The sequence below is a fragment of the Branchiostoma belcheri genome, unplaced genomic scaffold (assembly GCF_001625305.1).
Source record: "Branchiostoma belcheri isolate BF01 breed outbred unplaced genomic scaffold, Haploidv18h27 scaffold419, whole genome shotgun sequence".
Classification (NCBI taxonomy): domain Eukaryota; kingdom Metazoa; phylum Chordata; class Leptocardii; order Amphioxiformes; family Branchiostomatidae; genus Branchiostoma; species Branchiostoma belcheri.
Genome location: NW_017804042.1, coordinates 30,922 through 43,260, shown reverse-complemented (window position 1 = coordinate 43,260; position 12,339 = coordinate 30,922). Strand labels below are relative to the sequence as shown.

General features: G+C 43.6%; 1 protein-coding gene across 1 annotated transcript in view; it reads left to right on the top strand.

Annotated features, from left to right (window-relative positions):
* The window catches only part of LOC109477968 (multiple epidermal growth factor-like domains protein 10), a 47,163-nt gene that overhangs the window by 14,872 nt on the left and 19,952 nt on the right, over positions 1-12,339 (top strand). The window contains exon 10 of the mRNA XM_019779422.1: positions 1,025-1,165. Coding sequence (XP_019634981.1) covers positions 1,025-1,165 — 141 coding nt within the window. The remainder of the gene's footprint in view (positions 1-1,024; positions 1,166-12,339) is intronic.

The following is a 12,339-nucleotide window of genomic DNA, read 5'->3' as shown; positions in this document are numbered from 1 at the left end:
AGAACAGTTTTTTGCTAATTTTTAGAAATTATCAACATGCTACCAGCTGAATTGTTTTGCAAACTGATGTGGGAACCTCTGTGTCCACATTGCAAACAAATATCATACATTTTGAACTTTTTCTATTTTTTGGTGAAGAAAAGAAGACAAGAAGAAATACCCGATTTTTAAACCCATTTCAGACTGAAGGGGCTTTTGAGGCCCAACTTTGATCTCAAATAGCGGCTAAACGGCTTGCGCTAGAAGTATCAAATTTGGAGACCTTTCCTAAAATGTCTCTGGAAAAAAGTTCATATTAGTTTGATACTAGTAAATTGATGTTTTTTTGTGTTGCCATGGCAACGGGTTTCTATTTTTCAAAATAGAAGTAATTTTGGTTTAAACATAAAAATTTTCTGAGTTTTATATTAAATTACACTTCTTTTCCAACATTAATAACATCTTACATAATTAAATATAAGTTAAATCATTTAATATGCATAGGATATGCTAATTTGATGACGTCATTGGTCAAAATCCAATATGGCTGACTATATTATTAGCTCTGACGTCATATGACGTCATAATTACACCAAAGTTATTAAAATTTAATTCTATTACTACAACATTCTCTGAAAACTTGGTAGACATAAGATGAGTGCATAAAAACATATAAAAACGGAAATAAGGTAATGTATAAGAACGCCAGTGTATCCATTATGATCGAAAGCCAGCTGGGGTCCGCGCGGACCCCAAAAGAAAATCAGATATAATTTTTTTTTATAAATGGTAGAAACGGAGTTTTCTGCACTGTATGGAGAGACAACTTTGTGGGTGACAATTACCTAAAATTTCAGAAAAAAATCTTTAGAAACAAAAAAGATACTACAGAATATATAGTGCTGGGGTCCGCGCGGACCCCAGGTGTACTGTTTAGGGTTAATTTTTGCACATTGTAATCTGGTAGTAATTGCAGAAGATTAAAGTAAGTGTTTAAAAACAGTATGACACATGTAAAATGCGATTTTTATTTCGTTAATTGCAGCCTGCCCGCCCGGTGAGTTTGGACAAGGATGTACCGGCACCTGTCGATGTTCAAACGGACCTTCCGTGTGTGACATCCAGACTGGTGTCTGCTCTAGTGGAGGATGTGAGGCCGGGTGGAAGGGAAGCAACTGTCAGACAGGTGATCGATTTGTCGCATTTGTGACGTGTGTGCCCAGGCATGGAGCAAGCAATATATGTTGATCTACAATATTAAAAATCTCTACGATAAAAGATCTACGATACACAAAAAACGTCTAGGGCATTCGGCCACTCTTCTTGGCTTAGCTAAGAAGAGTTGCGACTCTACTTTCATGCCAAATGCCATGATAATATGTATTGAAGAAAACAAGCATGTTTCTATCTTTTGGGGTATGTAGGTACGACTGACCTGCCCTACAACATAAGTTCCACAGTGGTTACAACAGACCTGCCCTACCACAACATGAGTTCCACAGTGGTTACAACCGACCTACCCTACCACAACATGAGTTCCACAGTGGCTACAACCGACCAGCCCTACACTAACATGAGTTCCACAGTGGCTAACACCGACCTGTCCTATAACAACATGAATTCCACAGTGGCTACAACCGACCTGCCCTACACTAACATGAGTTCCACAGTGGTTACAACAGACCTGCCCTACAACAACAGGAGTTCAACAGTGGTTACAGCTGACCTGCTCTACCACAACATAAGTTCCACACACATTACACTCGACCTGTCCAACAATAATATGAGTTTCATTCCCCCTAATATATTTAAGAACCAAAGCAACCTCCACCACGTCAATTTAAGCAACAACCAGATTTCCACCCTTAACGGGAGCATATTTGCACCCCTAGTCAATCTGGAAGTCCTCGATCTCAGCAATAACGTCATAGCAATTGTCACAGCAGATGCTTTCAGCAGCCTGTTCAACCTCAAGGTGATTGATCTTTCAAAAAACTCTCTCACAGATCTGCCGGACAACACGTTTGTACACAACATTAATCTGGAAACCCTTCATCTAGACGGAAACAACATCTCTGTCATTAGACAGGGCACTTTCAATGGTCTGAGCTCCCTTAGACTACTCTTCCTGAATAACTCTGGTTTATCTATCTTACATTCGTCAAGTTTTGCACCTCTGAGAAGTGTCGAGGAGATTTACCTGCAAGGCAATGGCATTAGGTACTTGCCAGTGAACACTTTCCAAGGGTTAAATCGTTTGACCTTCGTGAATTTACAGGGAGTCATCTTCGGGTCATTTACGTGCGATTGTAACGTGCTGAAGCCTCAGATTTGCATAGGATCAAACGTGCAATCTGTTAGCTTTAACTCCTCCATTACTTGCCGTAATGAAACACTTACTTGCAATGCACGTAGCGTATCAGAGCATTGCGAGCAGCATAAAGGAGACAGTCACGTGTTTGTTGTCATTCCTGTTGGCATCTTTCTGGTGACGGCACTGTTACTAATGTATCGGTACCGGACATACATACAGGCGCTGCTTTACACAAAATGCCACTGGTGTCCTTGTTGGAGAGCGGACAATACAGGTAAAACGTACGATGCTTTTATCTCCTACAGTATCGAAGATCAGAATCTTGTTGTACGTGAGCTGGCACCCGGATTGGAGGAGCGAGGTTTTGAGCTTTGCCTGGACTACCGTGATTTTCCTGCAGGGGCGTGCATAGCAACCACTATCTTAGAGTCGGTTGAGGATAGCCGTCAGACCATCATCATCCTCTCACAGAGTTTTGTGGACAGTGAGTGGTGCGCTCTGGCATTTAAAGCAGCGCACCTACAGATGTTAAAGGACAAGCAACCTAGGATTGTGGTTATCGCCATATCAGATAGAAAGCTACAGCGGGTAGATAAAGACCTGCAATTCTTTCTGAATACAAATGAATGTCTGAAGTGGGGAGAACCTCATTTCTGGAGAAAGCTGACCTATGTCTTATCTAGGGGAAAGCATAACCATGGGGATGGGGAAGGGGCTATCATTCAAGATATTGAAATGGCCAGATTTATTTGACACGTTTAACTTACATATGGATTTTGCCTCCACTAACAAACTGGTAAATTAAAGTAAAATTAAAACAAGAAGCCATAGGCGACAATTCTCCGTGAAGTATTATATATTGCAACAAAAAGAAGTAGCCATTGGCGACAATTCTCTGTGAAGTGTGATAAATCGAACAAAGAAAAATTGTTTAAACGCGCGTCGGCTCAGTCATCTTAAGACGCAACAACCAATCAGAGATGCGAAATGCCGACACGTGACGCGGGATTTGCATACAGTCTAAACAACGGGAAGGGCGCGCGATGCCCGAAATATTTTTGCGTCAATATTCAGCGCCGTGATTCAAGAGATTAATACCCGGAAACAATTTCTTTTCTTGTTTTGAACGCATAAACATGCATTTACGCTAATCTAGTATGATTCAGGGTTACTTTTTTTTAACCTGCCATGGCCAGATTATCTAAATATGTGTGTATTGTGTGTACAATCTACAGAAAGAGAAATGTACATCAGGTCCGATCATCCGATTTTCACGTTTCGGTTTTTGGACTCGGTTCATGAACGTATTTTGGTTTGGCTCCTGGAATGTGCGAAAAAAATAACTCCCGGGACTGTCTACAGGGAACACTCGCACATTCGCGGTGTATCAGGACAGCGCGACTGGTCGGCATTAGCGCAGTCCCTGCAATTAGTAACAGTTGCACATCAATCCGGCCGAAAGCATGATTGTGTTACACAGGCTACTTCTTCATATACCGGCTCATACTACAAGACGCCTTTACAACTAGCAAATCATAAAATTACCCGATCTACTAGTATGTGCGGTTTACCAGCCCCAGACCACATCCGACCACGAGGCAGAACACATTGATGGGTTGCTCAAAAATATTGTCCATGTTTACAAAGAGCTGCTCCACTAACACTATGGAGCGGCCCAACCCAAAAATATTGGCCATGTGTACAGCATGCTCGTTGCTAGGACGACCGGCCAGTTGCTACGTGACTAAATACACGCCGCCACTAGGTCGCCACAGCCGACCAGTTCGAAATCGATAGGATTACGTCATCGGTATTTACATTTCGTAATGCTGACCACTGACCACCCCACATTTCCGTCCCCATCAGCTACCGGTCTCATAAACGGACGAAAACATTTCAAAGAAATGGGAATGTTTCGAAAATAAGCATTTACTCCAATATCAAAACAGCTACGGTAAAAATAAAAAGACGTGCATCATCCCGGACATAATGCCACACCACATGCGAAATTACACAGAAATGCGACGTACGGAAGAATGCGTTTTGGCTGCGAACATCTTCCAAAAAACTTGGCATCTCTTAACCTTGGGCAAAAACATCTGGAACCACTTATCAAAACCACCCCGTATCTGCATGAAGTTCCACCACCCCCCCCCACTGCTATTCCAAACAACGCGTTTTTCTGGACCATTCCAATTCGCCTCGTAATTGTAGGGGTGCGTCTGCAATATAACATTGACCGCGAAAGCAGCAACGGCAAAAATACACATTCGTGCATCAACACGGGCATGCCCGCAGACGGCGTATAAAATTGCATGCCGATTACACAAAGAGAACCCAGTGTTTTGACTGCGAACATGAAAAATCAGCCGATCACAACACTCCGTCCGGAGGTACCTCCTGACCTCCTTCACGGAGTAATTAAAGTATTCATGAAATTCTAAGGAAAATAACCCGTATAAACCTGTTTTTATGATATGGTCCGCCATCTTGGATTTCGGCCAATGACGTCATCAAATTAGCATAAATTATGCATTTTTAGTTATAAAATTTACATAAAATTATCTGGGATGTTATTAATATTAGAAACCATGTGTAACTTGACATAAAACCCATAAAATTCTATGGTTGAAACTAAAATTACTAAATTTAGCAAAAAAATGCCTGTCAGAAACCCGTTGCCATGGCAACACAAAAAATAATCATATTATTCCAATGATACAGAATATTTTAGGAAAAGTCACCAAGTTTGGCCGTTCTAGCGCTAGCCGTTTCGACGCTACGTGACATCAAAGTTGGCGCGGGCACTTTTACCCCCCCCCCCCTAGATAGGGTTAAGGAAGAAAATACGAAAATGTATAAACACTTTGAGAAGAACATTACATGTGTAATATTTGGGTCCTTCAATTAAGACTCTGGTTACTGTATCTTAAATAGGTTAAATTGAAATTAAACACATTTGAATATTTTAAGGGTCATTAAGGGCCATTCGTGCAATGTAGCATTGTTATTTGTATATTGCTTCAGCGCCTACATGTATTTTGTCAAATCAAGGTTAATAGCACATTGACTGTATACATAATAGGTAAAATGTGAAGAAATCTGTTATAAACAACTGACTACTGAAAAGGCTGTATAAGACTTCTTGCTAATTACAGGAAATTATTGTAATTAACATATTCTAAGAAAGACCATATTAAGTATAAGTGTAAGGCAGAGTGTTCCATAGGACAACTAACTAGCTATACATAGACCTAGGCATATATATTCATACTATATTGACAGAGAACATAATCAAACGCTGTGTATAGTTGACTTATATTATCATCTTGATTTTTTGCATGGATGTAACTAGTATCAATTTATCATTTTCTTTAAGTTAGAAATCGCATTTGACATGCAGGACATAGTGCTTAACGGGTTAGTATATTATTGTGTCGAACATTCAATACGGTGTGCCTGGCCAATTCTAAATTTTGCTGTACTAGCTATAAAGTATTTTTCTCGGACGGACAAGAGATAATATTCAATGCAATATTTTATTACTGAATTACTGAATACTTTTTTCCTCTTCGTTACGACGCTCTTTGAACATGTTTCTGAAATAATTGGCATCGATTTTAGGGTTCAGCAAAATGTTTTGGAATCGAATATTTTGCGTCATACATCCTGTATATAGAAAACAATATTGATTTTATCCAACGATTTTATGATGCGATTTCTTTTAAATATTTCTGTTCTTGTGAATGTTATTTAATCTTATTTAAATCAGTTTATGTATGTATAGTGGAATTCAAAAATAAAACTAATTCACCCCTTACAGAAAAAAAAACAGAGCTTCTGGTATATTAAAATCCTTGTCCTGCGGGGCCCATATATATATATGGGTTGCACATACAGTACCATCTATATAGTTGCCTATCCATACTGCGCAATCATTGGATCATCCTTCATTAGTTATGGGGCAGTGCCGAAGTCGCGCGGCGTGGCCAGTCCTCTGGATGTCAAGAAGTATTAGGCTCTGTTCCAAAAACCCGGGTGGGGGGGTGGGTATTTAAGTATCATTCATCTTTCAAATTTGCTTCTCTACACCCATTCCCTCAACACCACCCTACCCAAGGACCGGCCGACACCACGCTCCCCGGCGGTGCGGATGGATCCAATGAAGAATGGCAGTGTGCTCCGTCTACTACCTCCTTTTATGGGATTGATTATAACGTCATTTCGGATTTAACCAATGAGAGCGCAGTAAGGATAGTTGCCTATCCATACTGCGCAATCATTGGATCATCCTTCATTAGTTATGGGGCAGTGCCTTCGTCGCGCCAGCCTACCCTGTCTTCCCTGCATCTCCATCAGCGTCCTCGACACCGAATCCTCTTCCTGTCTTAAAATCCCAAACTCCCCTTTCTCATCCACTTCTCATACCCTCTCTCATCTAAACTCCCTTTCTCATCCACTTCTCATACCCGCTCTCATCCAAACTCCCCTTTCTCATCCACTTCTCATACCCTCTCTCATCCAAACTCCCTTTCTCATCCACTTCTCATACCCTCTCTCATCCAAACTCCCCTTTCTCATCCACTTCTCATACCCTCTCTCATCCAAACTCCCCTTTCTCATCCACTTCTCATACCCTCTCTCATCTAAACTCCCCTTTCTCATCCACTTCTCATACCCTCTCTCATCCAAACTCCCCTTTCTCATCCACTTCTCATACCCTCTCTCATCCAAACTCCCCTTTCTCGTCCACTTCTCATACCCTCCCTCATCCATTTCTCCTCCATTCCTTATCCTTTCCTGCGTTCCTTACGCAAAGCTCCGCTTCCATTCCAACCTCTCGAAAGCCCACAGATACGACCGAGCCGTGTCGATTCTAGGCCGATGGTACTCCGACTTGGATGGGGAGGGGTCCTTCCTATTGTGGACTCTGTGTCTTGTCTTTGTGCAAGCTGCACTGGCAATTAGTCACTAACTCTCCAGTCCAAGTGGACCCGCATTACCATTTTCTACCCTTTTCACACCTTAAGGTACATGTAGTCGGCAACTTGCTGGTCGAAGGACCCTCCTAACCTAACATTGACTTCTTGTCGGGCAACGTCCCTTCATTCCTCGGTGCCCTAGCACAATGTCGTTTCTTCTGCCAAACAGGGGTGAAGATTGCCCTGGACACGCGCCCACTTCGTGGCTCACCAGTCGGCTCACCCCACAAAGGTGATCCTCTCGCTCTGTACCACCCAATACAAGGCTTGTCAGCCTTCCTTTGGGGATTTCTGCCCTGTGAGCCCCACAACGACCTCTAATCTCCTGCCTTTCAGTTGAACGTTGACGGTACTTGATCCGCCGGGTTTCCCAGTCCCGCGAGCCGTCGCCTTGTCAACCAATATCTTCTTTCCCCCTTTCTTATTAACAACTTGTATCGGTTCACCACACCAGTGACACTCCGACAAGCATGCCCGGTAGCGGCCATCGGGTGTCTGCACCTGCTGGTGCCAACCGACACCCTATGCGCGCCCCGGACGCCCGTGCAGGCGCACTGCTTCCCAGTCACGGGGGTCGTCGCTTCGTGAGCCAATTCCTTCTTTCCCCCTTCCTTATTAACAACATATATTGGCTCACCCCGCTAGTAACACTCCGCCGTGCACGCCCGGTAGCGGCAATCGGGTGTCTGCACCTGCTTGTGCCAAAAGACAACCCAATGCGCGCCCCGGAAGCCCGTACATGCGCGGTGTTCCTTGCATCCGCCATGCACGCCCGGTAGCTACGCCCGTCCGTCTCCACATAACTTGTGGCAAAAGACAACACAAGGTGCAGCCCCGGATGCCCGTACACACACGGATATTTGCTGCTATGCACGCCCGGTAGCTACGCCCCGTCTGTCTCCACATAACTTGTGGCAAACGACAGCACGAGGTGCAGCCCCGGATGCCCGTACACACAGGATATTTGCTGCTATGCACGCCCGGTAGCTACGCCCGTCTGTCTCCACATAACTTGTGGCAAAAGACAGCACGAGGTGCAGCCCCGGATGCCCGTACACGCATACGCTCTATTTGAATAACAACGATTAAAAGAGTCGAACAATGCCCACAAAAAAGCAAATATCAAAACCAGGTGCCTGGACAGACACCGACATACAAAAGCTGTTACGACTATGTCGTCCAATTTACATGTCAATACAAACGGAACGCGGCCTGAAAAACTTCCCTCACTATGAAAAGAAGAACAAACAGCCGAAAACTCCTACCAATAAATGACACAAAGCGATAAACCACATGCAAGCAAGACAGTGATCTCATTCTCGGTCGCGCTTGTCTACCAGAGAAGTCGGCGTGCCGTTCCTTGCCCGGGTTGGGGGAGGTGGGAAGCTGGTTGTCGATCCTTGTCTTGATGAGCCTTGAGCAGCTGCCGGGGGAAGCATCGAGTATGGTGGCCTGTACAAAAACATAAACTGCCGTCAAAATTCGATTCAGCCACACAAAATTGGACCTCATTCCCCCAACCCGGGCGAGTCCCCTCCATGCGGAAAGAACGACTCCTAACATGGGACGCAATGCACGGAGACTCAACCCGAGCTGTTCCTCCCGCTATTACATTAAGTGTTACTCCCCTACATGTGTCACCACCCAACAAACATAAAAAGGTAGCATGCTCCGTGCAAAAAGCAAGGTACAGAAATGCAAAGCAGGGGCGCCAGTACAATGGCACCCACAAACTTACAGACCTTACCGCCTTGAATCCCACAAACCTTCCCTAAACGGAGACTAGAGCCTGCAACATGGAGACCCTCCTGTCTTGGCGTCTATCTCCTGCACGTCTGTTGTCCAGCCTGCCTGCCATGGCTGAGCCCGCGGTACTGGTTGCTGCGATGGGCGAGGCAATTCACACGTCCTTCACGTAAGCGCCTGAGGAGTGGGTCGACCTTAGTCGACCCAACTGGTCTCGAGAAAGTCGTACTGATTGGAAAACAAAGAAAACGCCAGTGGATTGAATAAGTGGGCACCGGAAAGAACGCCGGACGCGTCGGTCATAGAAATGCAAATCACAAACGTGCAAATTCCCGCCCTGAAATTTCTACCGATGAATTCCGCTCTCTGACGCTGGAAATACAGACAAAAGAGGAAAAACACCCAAGTTGTTCGTAGACCTGCATTCTCTCTCGGCCTTCCCTTGGCGTCAAACCGCGCTAGCACACTGAAAACAAAAAGAAGCGAGGAAGACAGCCACAGAAGAGAAACCGAAAAACGGCGCCTCGTGGCAACACTCTACCACCCATACCGATGCAAATCACCCAGGTGCGGAGTCCCGCCCTGACATCCTTGCAGACAATGTCTGACGTTGCAAAAACAGACAGAAAAACATCAATATCGCCCCTGGTGCTGGCCTCTCTCGGTTTCCTGTAGGTATCCTAGAACCTTAGCAAAGGCGAGCGAGAGACAATGCACAGGAACAGTACATAAAATTAGAAATACAACGCTCTAAAATCCTCGACACCACGTGCCTCGCAAAACTGTTGCCCCCACAAAAAACACCAAAAGGAAAACCTTACATTCCTTGATCACTCGACTGTAATGTGCACAATGCCGCCTTCAATGTCCAGCCTTCTCCACTAGAGTCCTTGGGTAGCCGGCTGGAGACGTGAGGCGACTTCGGGGGCTGCCGCGTGCTGCCCCGCCGACCCGCGGCCTGTTCTCGCCGGGCCGCGCTGGAGACACGTAGGCTGAGCGTAACCCGCTCTCCAAAGCGTTGCGGAGGGATCCAATGAAGAATGGCAGTGTGCTCCGTCTACTACCTCCTTTTATGGGATTTGATTATAACGTCATTTCGGATTTAACCAATGAGAGCGCAGTAAGGATAGTGCCCTGTATATGTGCGATTTGGGGGTGTTTCTCGTGCAACGCATCACACCGCAGCGAAACGCAACGTTGAATGCGGAAGTAACTACGCCGCCGCAGGGCAAAAAGTCAAGGGTCTGTGACCTGATTAAGATATGAAATTATTTGAAAATATTGTGTAAAAATTGCCAGCAGGACAAGGGTTAAGGAATTTTAGGATAACACATTCTAGATCGAAAATCTAGTACGATATTGAAGGTTGGACTGTCGTTATGTCTTATGTCTACGTATCTAACTTGTCGCTGTATGTGCAGCTTAAGACATACAGGCACTAGGGAAATAATGAAAGTGATTTACATTTACATTTTGCTGTTGCATAATCTCTAAACAGTTGTGTATTCCCTATTTCTAACTCGAATCACTTGATCGTGTGAGTTAGCCAAATGACGCGTGTAAAATGTAATCCGTATATTATTGTGAATCATTTAGCTTTTTAGGGGTAAGGGGTAAAAAATACATAAAACTGATAAAAATTCAAATTTTCTTAAATACTGCCTTTGAATATTCACGCATATCACATTGTTTAGTCTTTCCACTGGGGTCAATGCCCTGCCCTGGGGTGTATATGGTGAGATACCCCCTGGTCAAATGCGATAACCACCAAATAAACCACCAAATGAGCGTAGCGGTTTATTCGAGGGATCATTTCACAATATACACCGATGATAAGGTGTGTTAACGTTACCATATAGCCTATCCAACTGACACGCCTCCAGATCCGCCTGCGATATCTCTGTAAAACTGAGGTACTTCGTCGTCCATCGTCGAAAAAATAACCCTCACATGCATTGTGACATGAAACAAATTAGCATGAACTCGGCCCTGCTGGTACATAACTTGACAAACTATGGTATAAAAAAAGTAGATTAAGTAGAATCAACCCCGGTCGTGGCTGTGTAAATCCAGATTTAGGAAACCTGGAAAAAGTGTCTGAATTGACTTAGAAAAGGTCCCGATTGTTTAACTTTGAACATTCCCACAATGTACATGTACACTCTAATCTACTTACTGGGTTGATTGAATGGGGGAAGGTCTCCTAATAAGCGTTGCATTGAGTATGTTTAGCCAGTAAGTGCACATGATGTTTACATACAAATGAAACGTCTTGCTCGCCCGCTGCGAAGGCAACCTTAAACAGATCAAATAACAATGTCATCTGTCCAAGCGGTGACAGACAACGTCACACAGCTACAGACCTACTAAAAATTCAACATTAAAACTCTAAATTTGTCCAATTTGTACTAAACCAGAGTTTAGAAAATGTGGCTACCCTACCCCTCCCCAACGTCCCACCCTCATTCTCCTGTGTATAGGTTCACCTAGAGCTCATATCATGCTGACGTGTTAATACATGGCAAACAGCTTGGCCCTGTTGACAGCAAACAGTCTTTCCTCGGGGTAAGGTTACCAAGAATGCAGTCCGACAGGATTACAGAGGGTTGGCTTGTTTTGTCCTACGGACAAGATAGAGCTAGAGGTACATCAATTAGCATATAATTCAAGTAGGCGAAGGTTTGTAACATCCCACAACTCGTTAAAACTTCTATTCTTAATTCCAAGAAGGTTGGAAAATTAACGAAGCCAAGACACGGCTTAACCCTACCTAGACCGGGGGGGGGGCTAAAAGTGCCCGCGGCAACTTTGATGTCACCTAGCGTCTGAACGGCTAGCCGTAGAACGACCAAACTTGGTGACTTTTCCTAGAATATTGTTGGCAACAATTCTCTTTCATTGGAATAAGATAAAAAATAATTGTGTTGCCATGGCAACGGGTTTCTGACAGGCATTTTTTGCTAAATTTAGTAATTTTTGTTTCAACAATAGAATTTTATGGGTTTTATGTCAATTTACTCATGATTTCTAATATTAATAACATCCCATATAATTTTATGTAAATTTTATCATTAAATATGCATAATTTATGCTAATTTGATGACGTCATTGGCCAAAATCCAAGATGGCGGACCATATCATTAGAACAGGTATATACAGGTTATTTTCATTAAAATTTCATCAATACTTCCATTTCTTTTTCCAAAAAAGGTTTAAATGAAGGTCTTTAGTATGTTTACAATGTATTTTAGGCTTTATCATGAAAAAAAACTATTTTTGAAAATTCAAGATTGATGATCCAAAATGGCGGATATCTTA